At 43.9% G+C, this 21,868-nt stretch overlaps 2 protein-coding genes across 4 annotated transcripts in view; one reads left to right on the top strand and one right to left on the bottom strand.

The window, feature by feature from the left end:
* The window catches only part of LOC308096879 (SOSS complex subunit B2-like), a 378,668-nt gene that overhangs the window by 279,026 nt on the left and 77,774 nt on the right, over positions 1 to 21,868 (bottom strand). The gene's annotated exons all lie outside the window — the stretch shown is intronic.
* The window catches only part of LOC308096873 (uncharacterized protein), a 117,017-nt gene that overhangs the window by 85,668 nt on the left and 9,481 nt on the right, over positions 1 to 21,868 (top strand). Inside the window, exons 1-3 of one of the 3 annotated variants that reach the window (XM_080444366.1) lie at positions 13,464 to 13,670; positions 16,348 to 16,431; positions 16,864 to 16,962. The exons of 1 other annotated variant lie outside the window; for it this stretch is intronic. In XM_080444366.1, the coding sequence (XP_080300492.1) occupies positions 16,896 to 16,962 (67 nt within the window). In that variant the 5' untranslated portion in view covers positions 13,464 to 13,670; positions 16,348 to 16,431; positions 16,864 to 16,895. Of the gene's footprint in view, positions 1 to 13,463; positions 13,671 to 16,347; positions 16,432 to 16,863; positions 16,963 to 21,868 lie in introns of those variants that run through there. One more of the 3 variants, XM_080444367.1, reaches the window with a different exon arrangement.

The raw sequence follows: 21,868 nt of genomic DNA, 5'->3' as shown, positions 1-21,868 counted from the left end.
TTTACTTTCTCCCTGACACACACACACACACACACACACACACACACACACACACACACACACACACACAGTGATCCATGAAAATAACTATTCTGTCCCTATCGGTTTACAACTCAAACGGCGCTGAGTCGACTAGTAGAGCATCGGCCGGTCAGCGCGGGCACTCGCGCCTGGAGGCGCGAGGGCGCGCTTCCTCGGCCTCAAGCTCCACTAAGTCGGCGCGCCTCCGTCATGGACAAGCGTGTGCGTGTGAACGCGTGTTCAGCGTTCCCCTCATAGATATTATGGTTCCCCTAGCGTAGCTTCCTGGTTGCTATGTGGGGGGGAACAACAAAAGACAGGTCCGCGTCGGCGCATCAAAGCCCCGCCTCTCCGCGTTCTCCTTCTCCTCCTCGGAGGAGGAGGAGAAGGAGAGAAGGAGAGGACGGGACGGTTTATTACGCGAGGAGGAGGAGGAGGCTCCTCTTCCTCGCGAGCCTCGCGTAATAAACCCCCGCCTCGCAGCGCCGCGTCCTCCTTCTCCTCCTCGCGAGCCTCGCTAATAAACCCTGTCTCGAAAAGCCCCGCCTCGCCCCGAAGGAGCCCCGTGCCTAAAAACGAGCGCTCTGTCTTCAATCGTACTGGTTCTCCAAACGTACTGTGACATAAACACTGAGCTGGAAAACTCAGTTGTGATTGGCTCAGAGCCACGCATCCCTGTTTCACTGGGAATTACGTTAAAGTATGGTTAACATTTCAGCTGGTCTTTAAGTGGTTAATAACATTCAAATAAGTATATCTTCTTCAACTATTTCCAGATTTCAGTGCATGGCACGTCACTAGAAAGCTTACAAGCTTACAATAATCTGTATGAAACTGAAACATGACCGTGACTTGCAGCACATTAGATAAGATTAGATTAGGAAAATACTTGCTTGGCCTACTGGCAGCATTCACAAGACATTTGGTGCTGATCGGTACTGTGGTTTGTGAAATTAGCCCCAGAAACAGACCCCGATGAAGACCTTTCAGGTCGATACGCGTTGGTCATATTGTTGCCTTGCTCAAAATAAATCCTTAATACATATTTTTCATCAAAGACTGAGTGCCTTGGATTTCTTTTCTTTGCAAGTCTGCAGTCCACACCATTTGGGAGTTACGCACTACTTATTTGAAAACTTTTTTTGTTCATAGCCCCCGACACAGACAGATTTGTATTTAGTAACTGTTTGGTCAGTCTTAGTAGGCAATAGCTTTGTACATGGGACATAGAAGATACAAAAATAGATTTACAGTTTAGGAATCCAGTGTTAACTATCATGTTATTTTTCTGCTCTTAGCCATCCTGCACATGGTTGTGTGTGAAGAGGTTTCTCCTGAACAGGAGAGGAGCCCCAGTCTGCTCCAGGAGGAACCAGAGCCTCCACAGATTAGAAAGGAACAGGAGGAGCTACTTCAAAGACCAGAGGAGCCTGTTGGATCAATGTTGACATTACTAGCAGTGAAACGTGAAGTTGATGAAGACATCTCTTCACACTGCTCTGAAGTTGATGGTGAGCTTGAATCTAACACTGAAGTCACTGAAGACAGTGATGATTGTAGTATGTCAAGTCACCTGAAAACCCACCAGCGTATACACACTGGAGAAAAACCTTTCCATTGTAAACATTGTGATAAGAGTTTCAATAGGCCATCTGACCTGAAGCGACACCAGCGTGTCCACACTGGAGAAAAACCTTTCATATGTGAACATTGTGGTAAGAGTTTCAAAGATTCACGTAATTTGAAGACACACCAGAATGTCCACACTGGGGAAAAAACTTTCCACTGCAAACATTGTGACAAGAGTTTCTTTCAGTCATCTGACCTAAAGAAACACCAGCGTATCCACACTGGAGAAAAATCTTTCCACTGCAAAAATTGTGACAAGAGTTTCTTTAAGTCATCTGACCTGAAGCGACACCAGCTTATCCACACTGGAGAAAAACCTTTCCACTGTAAACTGTGTAAGATGAGTTTCACTCAGTCATCTGTCTTGAAGACACACCAGCGTCTCCACACTGGAGAAAAACCTTTTCTATGTGAACATTGTGGTAGGGGTTTCAATAATTCAAGTCAATTGAAAACTCACCAGCGTATCCACACTGGAGAAAAACCTTTCCACTGCAAACATTGTGACAAGAGTTTCATTCAGTCATCTAACCTGAAGAAACACCAGTGTATCCATACGGGAGAAAAAACATTCCACTGCAAACATTGTGATAAGAGTTTCAATGGGTCATCTGACCTGAAGCAACACCAGCGTATCCACACTGGAGAAAAACCTTTCCATTGTAAACCATGTAACAAGAGGTTCCGAAAGTCAAGTCACCTGAAAGCCCACCAGCGTATACACACTGGAGAAAAACCTTTCCACTGTAAACGTTGTGATAAGAGTTTCAATTGGTCATCTGACCTGAAGCGACACCAGCTTATCCACACTGGAGAAAAACCTTTCCACTGCAAACATTGTGGTAAGGGTTTCACAGATTCACGTCATTTGAAGACACACCAGCATGTCCACACTGGGGAAAAACCTTTCCACTGCAAACATTGTGACAAGAGTTTCATTCAGTCATCTGACCTTAAGCGACATCAGCGTATCCACACTGGAGAAAAATCTTTCCACTGCAAACATTGTGATAAGAGTTTCAATGAGTCATCTGACCTGAAGCGGCACCAGCGTATCCACACTGGAGAAAAACCTTTCCAGTGTAAACTGTGTAACAAGAGTTTCAACCGTTCATATCATCTCAAGATACACCAGCGTGTCCACACTGGAGAAAAACCTTTCCACTGCAAACATTGTGATAAGAGTTTCAATGGGTCATCTGTCCTGAAGCGACACCAGCTTATCCACACTGGAGAAAAACCTTTCCACTGCAAACATTGTGATAAGAGTTTCAATGGGTCATCTAACCTGAAGCGACACCAGCGTATCCACACCGGAAGAAAATAAATCAGGTGAGTTTAACAGACACTAACGTGTCCCCACTGGAGGTTAACGTTTCCACTCTAAACATTGTGACAAAAGTTTCAATATGATAGGTGACCTGAGGAGAGACACCAGCATTACCACACCGAAGAAAAACCTTTCCACTGTAAACATTGCTGTTCAGTCCCTCATATCACTTGAAGACACTTCAGCGTATCCACATCGGAGAAAAACCTTTCCCCTGTACAAATCATGACAAGAGTTTCAGTCCATCAAATGACCTGAATAGACACAAGTCTGTCCACACTGGAGAAAAACCTTACCACTTTATTGATTGAGTGAATACATAATAAACAGTTTGCCAAACGTAGCACATGACAGTGGTACAGATTTAACAAAACAATGCTAAATCCCAATAAGCCCAGGGCTTGTTTCCATTGAGGTCCTGTGTGTCCAATGTATTCCACTCTAAACATGGGACAAGAGTTTCACTGACTCAAGTAACCTGAAGACACATCAGCTTATCCACACTGGAGAAAAACATTCCACTCTAAATGGTGTAACAGGAGTTTCAGTCGGTCAGGTCACCTGAAGACACACCAGCGTGTCGACACTGGAGACACTCTTTTTCAGTCAGAACGAGATGACGCTGGTTGCTTGTTTCTCTCACAGAACCTGGCGTCTGTGGAAGAAATAAGCAACCAGCCTCATCTCGTTCTGCACGAACGGTAGCTCGTTTGCGACATTCAGTGCATGTTTGAGTATCATGAGACTCCACGATGAGCAGTAGTAGAGAAAAAACTAACTTTGCATCGGTTATAATAGACGATTTTCACTCTTACACGGGCTCCCATTATGCCTCCGGAGGGGGTCGTCAGACTGGACGACAGGGGACTCTCTGGAATAACTCAACGTCCCTTTCAATGATGGTGAGTGATTAGCGACACATCAAAGATAACACTTAAAATGTCCGGATCTCTCCTTTAAATTGGCAGTAACCATTATTGTTATGTTTAGCTAGAGGATGCCATTACTGTGGTCAAATTATTACATTATACTATAAATGACCATGTAAACCATGTAATATAAATTGTATATGGTAGAACTATGGTAGAATATGATTTAATATCATTTTGCTGTGTTCCATTACTTGCCCAATGGATTTAAATATGTTTTCTTATTAAATATCAGTTAAATGAGTGGCAACTTTGTCATAATTATTTTCATTAATTATGACAGTCATTCTTACGCTTACTGGAATGACACTGTGGGAGCCAACCCAGGAAAGAGGCGTACCACCTACACATAGATACACTGCGGCACGACATCTGAGCTGACAAGACTTCAGAGCTCAAGACCGTGATGTTAGACAGGAGGGTGTGGAAGGAAAAGATTCAGGAGTTCTGAGTTGGTGTTGGCTAGTCCGCACTCGCATCGCATTGGAATGGCTATGAGCGCTTCTAAGTTGTATAACATCATTAAAGTGTGATGGGATGACAATGAAATTCTGTGTAAAGCAGTATAGCGGGCACACACACAAATACACATATACACGTGCACGATGTTAAGTTATTATGCTATGAGTCTAATCAGACTAATCAGAATATGAAATATGTGTGTACAGTACAAGCTCTCAACATCTGCTGCAGTTACAGAAATAGTTAAAAAGAGAAATAAAGAAGAAAGGAAAACAGAACAATTAAACAAAATAAAGGGGAAGGAACAACAATATGTCTCTAAAAGTATGTATACATTTGTCAATATAGGCTACCAATATGTCTGCATTCCGGACCGACAACATAGGATTGTGGGTCTGTTTTTGTACCTTCTCGTCTCCCTACAACTTGTCACACAATAATATGAAATCTCATGATTAGTTACCCCATTTAGGTCAGCCTGACCCAGTATTAATAGTACAATAGTACAAGAGAGAAGTTAGTTGGAATGAGTATATCTGAGGCTTGATTTAGGCTCAAACCTTATGAAAAACGTTTGAGGGACATAAACATTATGATATTATTATTTATTTATTTTTAATTCATGGTGTAGATCCTTTACAGAATTGTTTTCCTGATTCCCAGAACATTCTGATGCAATATCTAAACTCTTAATTGTTTGGAACATAGATTCCATTATTATTTTCTCCATGCATTGACTTCATATAAAGTAAAATTCAGCTACTGAGTAGCTTCTGTATCGGTCTGAATTTATCGTAGAGATATTGATATATTTACATAGTTTGACAATTGTATGGTTAACGTGTTTAATAAATGGTTAATGTTGTATCCTGTAACATTGTATATGTTGGTATATGTTGTATCCTGCCTTTCTATGAGAAGTGATTAGACCTGTGCAGCATCACTGTGCAGTGATGAAAGCTGTGATGGATGTAGAGCTGCAACTATTCATGATTTTCTTAGCGATTCATCTATAGATTACTTTTCAGATGGATCTAAAAAAGTTTGTTTGTATATTAACAAATTGATTACTGACATCAGGTCTGGTTTTTACCATGTTGCACAAAGGTGTCGTGCAAGACTTGTGAAAATAGCTGATCTACAAGCTCAAAACGCATCGTATCGTGACACGTTATGCTATATGTCATGCCCACCATAGGGATCGATATGAATCGGTTAATGTATTGAATTAATTATGATCAATTATGGTTTTACAAACATTTAAACTGATTAGTTGGATTAACCGATGCACTGCTAGATGGATGTTCTCTTGTCTACAGGTCTGGAAGGTCACATACGATGGACAATACCCGAGACCAACAGTGGGGGGGCAGCATTAAGCCAACTGGCATCTAGACAAAGTGGTCAGAAGAACACAATGTGTTGTTGACAGTTTAAAATACAAAGAAAACTAAAACGTGTCATTTCTAAACAGTGTCGTTACTAAGCAGCAGGAGGACGACGTTTGTTAGCAGCTCAACACGACTGAAGCACAGTAACCATTAAAAGTCCTTAATTTTGTTTACATACACCGTGAAATGAATGGTACATTATAATTTATTGGGAGTTTAATTTAGTTTTGTAGAAAACAATGTTTCCTGTTTATGATCTAAAGATTAGATCATGTTGACGGTTTAGATTCTAAACCATCATTTATGGTGCTAAATAGAAACTTTCAAACCATTTGCAATACATGTATCACAAAGTGAGGAGCCAGTGCCCTTTTCCGAGTTTAAGACTAAGCTCAGGAGTTTCGAGGACACTGAGAAGATGTGCAGAGCAGCAGCATCGGGTGACAACGTAATGAGGACCCAGGTGCAACCGTCTGTACAACGGACGAGTGCAGGTGACCGGCGAGGAGCTGGGAGCAGTGATGTGGCGTGCTACAGATGCGGCGTGAGGGGGCACCTAACTAAAATATGGTGGTGTAACCACTGTCGGAGTTCCACACCGTTACGCAGCCTGCAGAGGGAGACCGCAACGGCGAGATGACGTGCAGAGTGTCGGAGGAGGACGGCGGTAGCGAGTATTCATTCCGAGCGAGTGATGACTGTGATGCCGGGATTCAGCAAGGACGTCGTGTCAAGCAGACAAGTCTGATGGTCGACACGGGAGCGACTTCCCACATCATCACAGACATCACAAAGTTCACGACGTTTGACGACAGATTCCAGTCAAAGACACACTGCATGGAGTTGGCTGACGGTACGAGATGCAATGGAGTGGCAGAGCGCAGAGGAGATGCTGAGGTTATCCTGATCGACAGCAGGGGGCAACACCACACAACCACCTTGACACAGGTGTTGTACATCCCCACATATCCACAGGACATCTTTTCTGTGCAAGTAGCAACCACCAGAGGTGCCACTGTCATCTTCACGAAAGGTAAAAATGTTCTGAAGTACAGAGATGGTACACAATTCAACATCCATGTGTACAACAGACTACTATTTGAACACAGTGAACAATGATTGTGATGATGACCAGTGTAATGTGTGTTACAATATGCAGACATGGCATGAGATCCTAGGTCATTGCAATTATGGTGATATTCAAAAAGTAGCAAGCGTTGTTGAAGGAATGATAATCAATGATAAAAATGACAAATCTGTTTTGCAATGTGATGTATGCACTGAAGGAAAGTTTGTTCAAACTAGGAGCAGGGAGCCAGATGTCAGAGCCAAAGCAGCTCTAGAATTGGTACACACTGATTTGGCAGGGCCAGTAGACCCAGCATCTAAAGATGGCCATAAATATGCAATATCATTCACTGATGATTATTCGAGAGTGCAGTATTTGTGTACTTTCTGAAAAACAAAAGTGATGCTGTACAAGATACTGAGAAATTCCTTGCAGATACAGCCCCTTATGGGACACCTATAACGCATCAGGTCTGACAATGCGTTAGAGTTCATGTGTAATAACTACCAGTCATTACTCAGTAGAAATGGTATCAAACATGAGACATCTGCTCCATATTCGCCACATCAGAATGGCACAGCAGAGAAACTGCCGTACCTTATTTGACATGGCAAGGTGTATGTTAATAGAAAGCCAGTTACCAAAAGGGCTATGTACCTACGCAGTACAGAGAGCTGCTATTATTAGAAACCGGTGCTTTAGCAACCGCACAAAACAGACACCTTATTTTATGCTGACAGGAAAACGACCAAATCTGTCTAGGATGCATACGTTTGGGTCAAAGTGTTATGCCTACAAAGACAAAGGGATTTTTGTTGGTAATGACAAAAATAGCCCAGCCTATTTGGTTTACTATCCCAACAGTGGTAAAGTGCAAAAGCACAGGTTGATTAAGTGTGTGACCCCACCCATTGCAGAGCGACAGAGACAGACAGACAGGTCAGTTGATGATGATGTTTTCGAGGTACTGAGATGGGCTAATGGGTCTAGTAAAAATCACCCACTCCTACCACCAGAACAGGTTCAAGAGCAGGTTCACGAGCAGGTTCACGAGCCTGTTGTAGCTACACCTCAGGAGAGCCAGGTACAGACAGATGAGGCTACACATCAGCCTGAACGTTACCCATCTAGAGTGAGGATGAAACCAGCCTATTTGAGAGACTATGTGACTAATGAAAGTGAAGACTAGGCTCAGATTAATGTAGATCACTGTTACAGATTAATGTCTAATGTACCCCTTACATTCGGGGAAGCTGTAACATCACCTAACTCAAAAGAATGGTCTAGTGCAATGGATGAGGAAATTGCATCACTGATTGAAAACGATACTTTTACCCTAACCAGACTGCCAGAGGGCAAGAAAGCAGTGGGGGGTAGATGGGTGTATGCTTTAAAAAACAATGTAGATGGATCTGACAAATTCAAGGCACGTTATGTAGCCAAAGGGTACAACCAAAAGCTTGGTGTAGATTATGATGAGACCTTTTCCCCTACTGCTAACCTTACAAGTGTAAGAGTGTTAATGCAAAAAGCAGCCCAAGAGAATCTGATTTTACATCAGATGGATGTCAAAACAGCCTACCTACATGCTCCAATAGATTTCGAGATTTACATGAAACAACCAGAGGGTTATGAAGTTGGAACAGGATGTTGCATGATTGTTTGACTGAAAATCTGTTTATTCAAAACCCAGCTGATCATTGTGTTTACCCAAGGGAAATGGAGAACCAAAAAGTGTTTTTTTTTGTTTTGGGTTGATGATCATTATTGCAACCAGTAATGAAAATGTGATGACAGATGTCAAAGAGATGCTCACAGCCAAGTTCAGAATGAAAGACTTTTCTTGGTATTGATTTTGAAGTGACCACTGTGTAAAGATGTCACAGAAAAAGTATATTGAGAAAATACTTGCCAGGTTTGACATGCAAGATTGCAAGAGTGACACCTTGTGAGGCAAAACTTAACTACACTGATAATATCGAGGTAATTGGTGATGTCAGGAAGTACAGAGAGGCTGCCTAATCTACCTGACCACATGTACCAGGCCAGATCTGAGTTTTGTAGTTGGTAAACTTTCACAATACTTTTCTGAGCCAACAGAAGAACAGTGGACCACTGTAAAACATGTACTTAGATATCTGAAGGGCACCATTGATAAGCAGTTATGCTACAGAAAGAGTGACGAGCAACTAGGATTGCAAGCATTCAGTGATGCAAACTGGGCAGAAGATGCAAGTGACAGACGGAGCACTAGAGGTTATTGTGTCAGCTTAAACCAAGATGGTCCTTTGATTTCGTGGAGATCTAAGAAGCAACCAACTGTAGCACTCTCTACTTGTGAAGCAGAGTACATGGCTTTAGCAGCAACCCTACAAGAGTGTTTGTATTTGGTTCAACTGTTACGAGGTATTGATGGATTTCATTACATGCAGCCAAAGATTTATGAAGACAATCAAGGTACAATAGCTTTAGCTAAAAATCCTGTACAGAGACAAAGGTCAAAGCACGTTGACATAAAATATCATTTTGTAAGGTCAACTGTTAATGATGGGAAAATGGTTCTCGAGTATTGTCCTACAGAACACATGTTCTGATGATGTTATGACCAAACCAGCTACAAAGTTTGAATTGAAAAGTTTTTAAAGATTTATGTTTGGAGAGTAACATACACGTTTTGAAGTGGATTATTGTATTTAAGTTTGTATAGTGGAACGCAGTGAGCTGAGATTGAACCCGAGGCTCCCACTCGCCAGTCCGACATGTTACCAGTCATGCCAATAGGGCTGAGCCCGACTGGCAGGTCTGTTGCACGCCGGTTCTGGCTAATTTGACTGTGGGGGGTACATTTGATTTATTGTATTTTTATTTTCATTGAAAAAATAAAAATCTATCCAATGTGAGATCAAGTGGGGGTGTTAACATATGCTCTCCATTGTATGTACTCTTATTTTGAAGTGCTCAACCGGAAGTGCTTGTTAGCCTGACGTGTATATAATTTATTTTTTATTTTTTAAATTTTTATCCCACGATTTTGTAACCCTATTTTTTACACCCAGTGCCAATTGTCTATGTAATCCTGGGCACTACCTTCCCTCTGCCAACCTAGGGAGGCCAGGGCCGAGCTCATGCCTCCTTCAATGCATGAGAGCCAACTGACCTTCTTGTCACCTGACAGGGGAGAGTTTCCCTGGTTGGACGTAGCGCGTGGAAGGAACACGTTATTCCAACCAGTTCCCTTCCCCTCCATCAGGCGCCCCGGCTGGCCAGGGGGAGGCAGTATAGTGACCAGGATTACTGCATGTTTTTGTGAGGGTACCTACCCTAGGAGACACGGGGAGAACATGCAAACTCCACACAGAGAGGCCCTTTCGCCAACCCCACCTAGGGTATGGGCACTGATGACGCGGAGGAGAGAACACACCCCCAGCGCCCACAGCGTCCCCTGCGGGAATCGAACCCAGGACCTTCTAGCTGTGAGGCGACAGCACTACCGACTGTGCCACCGTGCCCCTGACGTGTATATAATGACTGACTTAATAAACACACCCAGTTCAAAGTGAATGGGTTGAGATTATGCCTGATGTCTCCTTGTCCTCCTTATTCCTCCGTCTGTATTATTTCACCTAAGTATTGTGGTACACATGCAGATCGCTGTAGTGTTGCTCTGCCAACAGAGTCAAATGCAAAAGTGAAAAACAGCAGAGGGCGCTGTTAGTCCTTTTTATTTGACGATGGGTTCCCAGATTGACTGTATAGACCAACACGGGAACTACAAATTGCACGCCCACTTTTGAGACAGCGCCGCTACTCGAGGTCCGTCAGAACTATGAACTGCAGCTGCCAATGCATTCCCTATGAGAGGATATGAGAGTTAGCCTACTTTTAAAATATTCCTACATTAACTGGAGACGATATTGATTTAAATAAAAATATGTTTCCAAATGTATGGAGTGTCTTTGTCAACATATCTTCTTGTTTTCTTAATAGTTGATGTGTTTCACATTTAATTTGCCACTTTAACGAGTTACCCATAATGTTAACACAGCAGAGGGTAGACGGCGGACAGACAAGTTGTCGCATTTCAGTGACATCACTGTCTTTACGAGCACCGACCATTGGCGTACCCACTGTAGAGGCAGGACAGGCGGTTGGCTGCCCAACTAAGATCTCGCCTCCCCTAGAAACCCCAAACAACCCGAAAATGTGTCATTGCGTGCTTAATGTCCTCAAAGTCAAGCATCCAACAAGCTTTGAACCGAGCAGCTTGGATCTTCTGTTCCAGAGATAATGACCAAAACATATTGAAAACGGCCACTTTCGCCGGTTTTCTGGATATTGAAAACCTCAAGGGATGCGTCCTTGACGTATATACCATGCGACCACTTAAACGTAAGATTTCAGAAGCTAGAACTTTTGAGACACTGATGGAGTATATTATAGTATATTGTGGGTAGTATATCGAGATGACAGATATGGGACATTAAAAAGGATAAATCAAACAAATGGGACAGTTTATTAGAAGACAAAAATAATCGCTACAGCCTCAGAAGTTAACCAGTGAAATGACGGTATTTTACAATGCCTCTCATAGAGATTGCATTGAGAGCTGCAGTTCATCGTTCTAACGGACCTCGAGTAGCGGTGCTGTCTTAAAAGTGGGCGTGAATTTGTAGGCCTTCCGCTTCCGACCGTGTGTCTCTATACACAAATCCACGGAGCGCTGCCCTGGGCGCAGCCATTGCTGTGGTGTCAATGCTCCGCGGACGTGACACCGCAGCAATGGCCACCTACAGGCAGCTACAGGCAGCGCGTCTGTGGATTCGTCTATATCAAGCCCCCAGAACAATAGAGGTATAATATAACTAGAGGGCGGATTGCCCCACCCCCAGCTATCATTTCAATGAATGTGCTCAGTGGCGTTTTGAAGCACCCGGAAGTAAGCATAGGAACCAATATGGAACCAATATGAACCAATGGAATCGCTCCATGCGTCGTGACGCGTCGTGAGCATGCGCACAAAACGGGAGACGCACGCACAGTAGCATTTTAAGTGCATTCTCAGATTTGACCACCAGGCTTGGCCGCTTCAATGTTCTACCGTAGTTCTGGGGGCTTGCCCAGAACCCAGTGGTTTCATCCAAGAGGGAAATAGCAAGAGTCGCATTCTCCGGTTTACTTCCCGTTTCTGCGTGACGTAGGTGGACGCCTTTTTAGGAGACAGGAAGCAAGTTGGAGTCTATTGATTCCAATGGAAGAGTGAACGTGAACACAGCTTCTGAACCATTCTTTAGCTCCATGGTCACTGAACTAAATATTAGACCCAATCGTCACAAGACACACAATATGTACAAGATTTTATACTAAAATTGCTTTTTTTAGAGACACAAATGAGTGGAAAATCAACTTTGATATCGACTTTTCTCTATCCCAGCAACACACTCTCGAGAGATTTTTGGGGAAGATATCTGAAGAGTCCATCTGCAGTCTGACGGACGAGACATAGAGGGCTCTGTCCCTTATTTTTAACTCTATGCTGTGTCCCCATTAGATCTTCTAAGAACTGATTAACTGAGATTATTTATGTGAATATAGTACGTGAAATCATTATGGACATAATACAAATTAAATAAAATGTGTGTTTTAATGCTCAATAATATAATTTTCCATTATTAACTGTCTTGGTTGATGGGGTATGATTTGGGAATCATGACATTTTGCTAAACATAACATTCATGCTAAACATATGGTCTATAGTGGTAAAATATACCTTACCAATTATACCTTATATATATATATATATATATATATATATGGTTAACATTGAGCAGAAACAGGAGCACATCTAGCATAAGACTGAATAATACGTGTGTGTTTGTGGGGGGAATTTCATAGGTTTCTTAAAAGCATCTTTGCCAATAACAGTGCACTTTCAAACATGTAAAGCATTTATTTTCTTTAATGAAGAAAATACAGTACACAAATACACATCCACATGACGTTGTCAGCCAGGGAGAGGGGAGGGGGAGGGTGGTGGGATGGTCGGGGGAGAAGCAAACCACGCCTACTTAGGAGACCATTTGTAGGATTTGTGTACTACTTCGCCTCTAGTGGCTCCAGTGGAGATTGTGTATCTTTCTATATTAACAATCTTTGGTTTCATTGAAGACAAATGGACATGCTGGCCATTCATGGTACTGCAGCTTACAACGGCCTGGGGCTCCTACACGAACGAGCGAAAACGGTTTCGACCAATGGGCTCGACTCACGAGCGTGCGCACGAGCTTGCGCACGGGGCTGCGCGCTTCTGTGACGCAAAACGCGTCACAGAGTGACGCGCAGGAGCCCCAAATAGGCCTCGCCCAACACATTTCACAACCCGGAAGAAGGGGTGATTTCGGCCCATGCCTAACTCTTATGGCCCATGCGCTGTGTGAGCAACTCAATGCAAGTGGATGGGAGGGGATATCGGGTGCCCTCTCTATTATTTTTTAACTCTATGCTCTATATAAACAATGGACAGTACCCGAGACCAACAGTAGGGGGCAGCAATACACCAACTGGCGTATAGACAAAGTGGTCGTCAGAAGAAGAATATACCCACAATGCAGCAGTGAAAACAACATGGTGTTGACTGACTGTTGTTGACACTTTAAAATACCATAGATTTATATAAAAGACACTTTAAAATACCATAGATTTATATAAAAGACACTTTAAAATACCATAGATTTATATAAAAGTAAAATACAAAGACAACTAAATCGTGTCGTTTCTAAACAGTGTCGTCGTTAAGCAGCAGGAGGACGTTTGTTAGCAGCTCAACCACTGAAACACAGCAGGTAAAGATCAACTCATTCATGTTGGGTTTCATCTGTTTATCAAGATGAACGGATCGTGTCTTGTTTAATCTATTTGTCTTTATTAACTAATTTAAGTTGGAACATAAATCTAGTTACTCTTAGCTGTTAATTTGCTTGTTATAAAGTGATCATAAACACAAACAATAGCTCCATAGTAGCTTCATAGTATCCCAGATTGTCCTGGAATGTCACCAGTAAAGCCCGAATTTCTCCAAACATGTACAAATGCGAAATATAAGGTGTTTACCCGCTTGCCCCAAATGTTAACTCGGTGTCCGGCGTGTTTGTGCAATGTATTAGTCCATATTTTTCAATAAAGATGTGTTTTAATCCCTTTAGTGGAAGATTCTGTCGGAAGTTACCGTTAGTGAGTGGGCGCATCCGGTGAATGCCGGAATTACACTCAATGTAAACAAAGTAAACGAGGGGGGGAAATGGCGCTCGGCCACAAACGGGATTAAAACACTTCTTTGTTAAGGAATATGGACTAATACATTGCACAAACAGCCTAAAACAGACCGAACACCGAATTAACATTTGGGCCAACCGGGTAAGCACCTATGACTTGCATTTGTACATGTTTGGAGAAGTACAGGCTTTGGAGCTTACATTCCAGGGCAATCTAGGAGAGTGGTAGCTAAGACTCTCGTAGAGATAAAAACTGTCAACATCGATAAAATACATCTACGAGAGTCTTTATCTAAGGCTATAACTCCATTATTGTTTTGTAGCATGTTGTTGTTGACGTCACTATTATCATTGTAACCCTACAGTAACATCAGTGTGGTTAATCTCCATAATAAGCAATGAGGTGTAAACGTATCTCGTAAACCAGTAGGATCTTTACTCTGTCCACAGTAATGTTAATGTAATTGTTAAATGAAGTTAGAGCTCCATGTCTTCATGCACCAGACATTGAATCCTTACCAACTAAACATTTGTCATAATGTAGTGTGTCAGAGAGAATGACCATCCAGGTAATGCATGGCATTGAAAATAGTTTCTCTGTCTTGTTCATGGGCTGCAAATTAACAGTTTAGCTTCAAACCCATTAACTATGTACATACTGTAGTAATATAATGTAGTTGTCTGTTTTCTTAAACCAGAAATATTGTACTCAACAACTTGAAGGATAATACTGCAAGAATCATGTTGTACTTGCTCATCCCATTATCTTCCAGTTTAAAGTAAAAGTTGTAAAAATAAAAGAGAGAATAATGCATCATTATTCAATACCTTGTAGTTCTGCTATTTGCAGATCACCTACGTATATACGGTAGGTTTAAACTGGTTACACTGATTTTGATGCCATACATTTTCTACATTTTGCCTTGGGACCCACAGATCCGACCACTATGCCCATATATGGTCATGTGCATATATGGGACCGAGCGACTTCAAACTCGGCTTCTTGAGTAGTTCAGATATTCAGTTGTCCAGAACCGCCGATCCAACTAATATGCCCATTCCAAAATATGGGCATATACTGATGACATCAGGGATCTCTATATATGGTCACAAAAGAGACACAGGTAGACAGATTTGTCAGATAGTCACAATTGATGAGCGCTTAACATGGTCGGATCATATTGATAGTATTGTTGTGAAAATGGGGCAGGGTATTGCAGTTACACGCAGATGTTCTCCCTATATTACACCAATAATTAGAAAGGAGGTAACACAGGCATTAGTCCTTTCACATTTAGAGTACTGTATGGTTGTGTGGTCCTCTGCTGCTAAAATGGATATAAGAAAACTCCAGCTAGCACAAAATAGAGCTGCAAGATTAGCACTGTATTGCTCTTTTAGAACTAATGTTACAAGGATGCACCACAGTTTGGCATGGTTAACTGTTGAGGCTAAGTTAACATCAAGTCTTATAACATTTTCCAGAAATGCATTTATTGAGGGGAAGCCAGATTTCTTCAGAGATCAATTACTTAATGCAGGTCTAAAACATAGATATCAAACAAGACAGGTAAGCTCAGGGTATTTGGAACTTCCAAAACCAAAGTCAGAAGTACTTAAAAAAAACTGTTATTTATAGAGCCACCCAACAATGGAACTCATTATCCGCAAATATTAAACAAATTAAGAGCAAATATATATTAAAAAAATCTATTAAACAGATATTAATGAGAGAGATCACACAATTAGAATGATCAATATGTTTTTGTACATGATGTTTAACCAATGTACCTGTAGTATCTATATCATTGGCATTTTAATGTAGCTTAGTTTTGGACTGACGAGTGTCAGTTGTTGTGTGTATGTATATTGTATGTTGTTTTATGTTGTGATGTTTTATGTGGACCCCAGGAAGATTAGCGACCGCGGCAGCGGAAGCTAATGGGGATCTGAATAAAGAATAAAGAATAAAGAAAGACATAAACAGACATCTCCATATATGGTCACAAAAGGAACACAGACAGACAGGTACAACGGTTTCTCTGACAAACCCCCAACACTATGGGTGCGTTCGGAAATTGCGCACCGGAGCGCACTCGCCTATTAGTTTGTATTGGCCAGTGCGCTCAGTGCTGTATTTCCGAACTTACCCTATGACTCAGACATATTGGTCGGATGGGCAGTGTGACGTAGGTGTAAGTGTCCCGAATCTCTAGTATAATAATAATACCCAATGACTATGTTTTAGGGGGAAAAGAACCATGGAACCCCATCTTTAAAGTCCTTATTCAATTCCTTCATGTCAGGCCAGTGTGTGGAGTCCTGACTGCAGGTGAAGATGAACTTTTTTTCCCCCTTTTTTGTCTCTGTTCTGTTGTAGGGCTGTCACTATATCTAATTTTACTAAGAAATAATTATGACAAACTGTATCATGACAATGATAATATCCTGATGATCAAACAAATTGCTCATCCTGTCTGGTTGCAGAAACATAAAAAAACAGATTGGCTACTTTCACCTTATTCACTTTAGACCATTATTTGTATTGCAGGAGTCCATCTTTTGACACATTCTTCTTTATGTAATCTTAAATTACAAATGATTTCTCCCCTAATATATGAATCCTATAATCTTGCACCCAAGATTCATATGGTAATGAGTTGGGCTTACGCCATATTGCCTTTACCTTCTGCAAATATTACTGTTATTCTTGACACCACTAGGTCTGCAGTTATTAAAGTATTTATTCAATTCCTTCATTCAGACCAGTGTGTGGAGTCCAGACTGCAGGTGAAGATGAACTCTCCAGACTCAGCCAAGGACATTTCTATTAAACACGAGGAACCTGAAGACCACCCACTCAGTAAGTTTCACATGCTTTTTATTTCTGACATTTTGTTCTGTTCTGCTCTGTTGTAGAAGTGCAACAATATAACATTTTCACTGTACAATAACCATTGCAAAAATATCTTGACACTGATAATAATAAACCATAACAAAATACCATAACCAAAAAGCATTGTACACATCGTACATAGTACATTCTATCAGAAGTGGAAAAATACTTCCTTGATCAGCGTGCAGCAATTTGGCGCTGATCGTCAAAACGGTTTGTGAGATTCGTCCCGGATACACAGACAGACTGATTCGCAGACTCACAGACCTATTTCCAGACATACAGAGCCACGCCATAAAAACTATTTTACATAGATTTTAAACTACGACCCAACTTTCACCCGACATTTCAAGCTTTCATGTGTGGAGATGTTTCTGTTTCATGATGTTATGCACTTAACGGCATGAGATGTGATTGGTCTACTTTTGAGGGGAAATAAATACTGTACATACTGTGGGATACTGATCAAGGCCAAGACACAGAAGGCAGGGTACAAACCCAATTACGGGCGTTCATTTCAGAATCGGGCTTCACAGAGCATTGTTCATGCGTTTAAATCATAAGGTATTGGTCAACACAGGGTCTTCCCGGGTTTGGGGTTTCCATGCATTATAATTCAGCATTGCTTTACATCGTTCCACAGGTTGCCTATGAAGTAAAAGAGACAGTCTTTTAGTTCTACATTTCACCAGCAATTACAATTGTGAGGGACATAGTGGAGTATTCGCTTAATTTTCAGTCTTGGATGCGCTCCACCTTGCGCGTCTGCGGTCTCACACATCCTCTCCCCATGGTGAAGCCGAGGTAGTCGGTCTCCGTCAAGCCGATGCGGCACTTCTTTGCGTTTGCGGTCAGCCCGGCTCGTCTGAGGGCGTCCAGTATGGCGTGGAGGTGCTGCAGGTGGAGGGTCCAGCTGGGGCTGTGGATTACGATGTCATCTAGGTAGGCTGCTGCGTAGGCGCGGTGCGGCCGCAGCACTCGATCCATCAGCCGCTGGAAGGTGGCTGGCGCGCCATGCACTCCGAACGGCAGTGTACTGGAAAAGGCCATCGGGCGTGGAGAAGGCCGTCTTCGCCTTGGCCCGGTCCGTCAGAGGCACCTGGCTGCCAGTAGCCCTTGGTCAGGTCGAGGGTGCTGACGAATCGGGCCGGTCCGAGGCGCTCGATGAGCTCGTCCACCCGGGGCATCGGATACGCATCGAAGGTGGAGACGTAGTGCTGCACAATTAATCGAAAAAAAATCCTGATCTCGATTCAGACACCTATGCAATCTCGATTTTAAATTATGGCGATTTTTTTTTGCTTAAAATTTTTATATTTACAAGAGAATCGTGTGAGAATCGTGATCTCAATTCTTATGGAGGAAAATCGTGATTCACATTTGAGCAAGAATCGTGCAGCACTATGGAGACGTCATTTAGCTATCGAAAATCATTGCAGAACCGCAGGGTTTCGGCACTAATATACAATTGGACTCGTCCAGGGGCTGTAGGACTCTTCTATGACCCCGAGCTCCAACATCTTGGTCACTTCCTCCTTTATGGCCCCGTGTCTGGCCTCGGGAATACGATACGGGCGTTGACGCACCACCTTTCCGGGGTCGGTGCGTATGTCGTGGTGTATGACGGTGTCCGTCCGGGGACCTCGGAGAAGATATCTCGACTCCGCCCCAGCAGGTCCTTGATCTCCTGGGTCTGGGCGGGGGAGAGGTCATCTCCGATGGGGACTGGGGGCAGGCTCTGCGGGGAGACGGTGGCCAACAAGGCCGGCATGGGCAGCGGCTGGGCTGTGTTCCATCTTTTTAAAGTGTTCATGTGGTATATCTGGTGGCCTTTTCGCCGGCCGGGCTGGCTCACTTTGTAGTCCACGGGCCCCATCTTTTCCACCACTTCATACGGTCCTTGCCATTTCGCCAGGAATTTGCACTCGCTGCTGGGGACTAGCACCAGCACTTTCTCCCCCACCTGGAACTCACGGAGCGTCGCGCCGCGGTTGTAGGTGCGGGCCTGGTCTCGTTGGGTTTTCTCCATGTGTTCGCGCACCAGAGGCCATATCTTCTTCGCCCGGGCCTGGAGGCGGTCCACAGGCTCCACAACGCTGCGGTGGGGGGAAGGCTGGCACTCCCAGGCTTCCTTGGCGATATCGAGTAGTCCACGGGGTCTCCGGCCGTACACCAATTCAAATGGCGAGAACCCCGTGGACGCCTGCGGCACCTCCCTGATGGCAAAGAGCACATACGGGATCAACTGGTCCCAGTCTTTCCCGTCCACATCAATACGTTTTTTAAACATTTTGTTTAGCGTCTGGTTGAACCTTTCCACCAGACCATCGGTTTGGGGGTGGTAGACTGAGGTACGTATGCGTTTCACTTCTAACTCATTGAGTGCAATTTTTTTTTATTTTTTTTAGAACTTAAGATATCATTATCTGAAGATTTGCAGCTCCATCCACTCCTTGTTTAACTTATAACTGAAAAAGGCTGTATTTTGCTTTGTATTTTTACTTTGAAAAAAAAAAAAAAAAAAAATCTTACTGGCCAGAAATAGCCAGAAATAATTTGGGCACTCAATGAGTTAACCATTTGTACAACCGTGTCATTACTCTAGACATGAAACAGGTTCCTTGATCAGTTAGCACTTCCTCGGCTATTCCCACTCGGCAAACAACATTAACAGTTCGTGGGCCAACCGTAGGGAAATGGCCTCCGAATAACGAGTAGCATAGTCAAGTATTACCAGTATTTAGCGGTGTCCACGGCCGGACTTTGGCAGTGGGCCCACGATGTCCATGGCGAGGTGGGAGAACGGCGTGCTGATGATGGGTACCAGTGGGTTGTGGAAGGTCGGCCGGGGGGGGGGGGGGGGGGGGGGTTTTTTGCCATGGCGAACTCGCCTGCCCTCGGGGGTTCAGTCGGTTCGGCGCCCGGGAACTCGGCGAAGGGGTCCGGGTCCTCGTCGGTGGCCGCGGCGCACCGTGGTTTGGTTCCCCTCCTCTTCCTCTCTCTCCTCTGTCTCCTCGGTCCTGTCCTCTTCGGGGGACGTGTCGCTCACTCCGTCGGGGGAGGTGGGTCGGAACGCTGGGCAGGCGTGGAGTGGGCCCGGTGGCGGCGGCGGGGTGTTCCACTTCGTAGGCCAGGGTCCCAGTAGCGGGCGAACAGGACGCAATCGGCCCGATCAGCAGCGGCACGGGCAGGTTCGGCACAACGCCGGCCGGTACCACGGCGTCCCCCCTCGGCGTCTGGATGCGGAGCTGCGTCACTGGATAGTGGCGCACGTCGCCGTGCACGCAGGTCACCAGGACGGTGGTGGCGCCGAGCTTTCCCGCCAGGTCAACGCGCACGAGCGTCACCGCGCTCCCCGAGTCAAGGAGGACATGGGTGTCGGTGCCCCCGATCTTCACCGGCAGGCGGGCGTGGCGTCTGTGTCCGGTCCCGGTGTGCAGGCAGGGGCGGGCGGCGTCGAAGCTGACAGCGGTTCCCATGGAGACATCGTGGTCTCGACCCGGTCAGGCCCAGTATATGTGGTCCGCTTGGCCACAGACGTAGCAGCGCCGCTGCTGTGGGCCCCGGGTGGGCCCCTCGGCGACGGCGGCTTCGGTTCGGGCGTCGGACGGGTTCGGTGGGGGCGCCCTCCTCTGGTCGCGGCTTGCCTTCTCCTCGCCGGGGGCCTCGGCTGCGTCTGCCCTCATCATGTCCACGCTCACTTGGTGGTTCTCCAGTAGGGCGACAAGCGCCTCCAGTGAATTCGGGCTCACTTGTGAGGCGTATCTTCGGGCGTCAGGCGGCAAGGAACGAATACATCGGTCAATCACTAGTCAGTCGATCACGGGGGTCTCTCCTCCACTCGTCAGCCAGCTGTGCGCTGTGCCTAATAGGGCCGCCACCTGGGGCCGAGGCGGCTGGGCCGCGTTGTAGGCCCAGCTGTGGTAGCGCTGCGCTCGGGTGGGTAGTAGTCCTGTAGCAAGCCCTCAAAAAAGGCCTTAGTTTTTGAGATACCCCCACCCGAGATAGAACAAAACACAACCATGTTTTTTCTTATCTTTAGGGTCTCCCATTATAGTCCATGAGCCAGAGCCCCAAAATTGAGATACCCCCACCCGAGATAGAACAAAACACAACCATGTTTTTTCTTATCTTTAGGGTCTCCCATTATAGTCCATGAGCCAGAGCCCCAAAATTGAGCAATGATTATCGAAAGAGTGGGCAAAACCAAACCTATATTAAATTGTTCATAGGGTCAATACGAGTAAATAAATATATGATAACCTTTCCACAGGAGCAGCTTTTTCATAGTTATCACACATTTAGTTATTTTCCCCATACGTACATGACAGGTGAAAAAATTACAACATTTAAAAAAGAGTTATCATAATGAAACTTCCTGAGTTGATTACTTACATGAAGACAATGATTTATCGTATTACAAGTTTTCTGAAATTGTATATTTAAATATGCAAATTAGGCATTTAGTCCATGAGCCAGAGCCCCAAAATTGAGCCAGATATTGAATATTCCCTCGTTAAAAACCTTTGACTCCAACATCTTAACAAAATGAAATAAGAATGTTGACTCTGGCTTTGTCCAATGTTCCAATGTTGATTCTGGAAAGTTATACAAATTCGGGCATATTTTCATAATGCCTAATTTGCATATTTAAATATACAATTTCAGAATACTTGTAATACAATAAATCATTGTCTTCATGTAAGTAATCAACTCAGGAAGTTTCATTATGATAACTCTTTTTTAAATGTTGTCATTTTTTCACCTGTCATGTACGTATGGGGAAAATAACTAAATGTGTGATAACTATGAAAAAGCTGCTCCTGTGGAAAGGTTATCATATATTTATGTACTCGTATTGACCCTATGAACA

The sequence above is a fragment of the Gymnoscopelus braueri genome (genome assembly GCF_963280865.1).
Source record: "Gymnoscopelus braueri genome assembly, chromosome: 12".
NCBI classification, from domain to species: domain Eukaryota; kingdom Metazoa; phylum Chordata; class Actinopteri; order Myctophiformes; family Myctophidae; genus Gymnoscopelus; species Gymnoscopelus braueri.
This window is presented reverse-complemented; position numbering and strand designations above follow the sequence as displayed.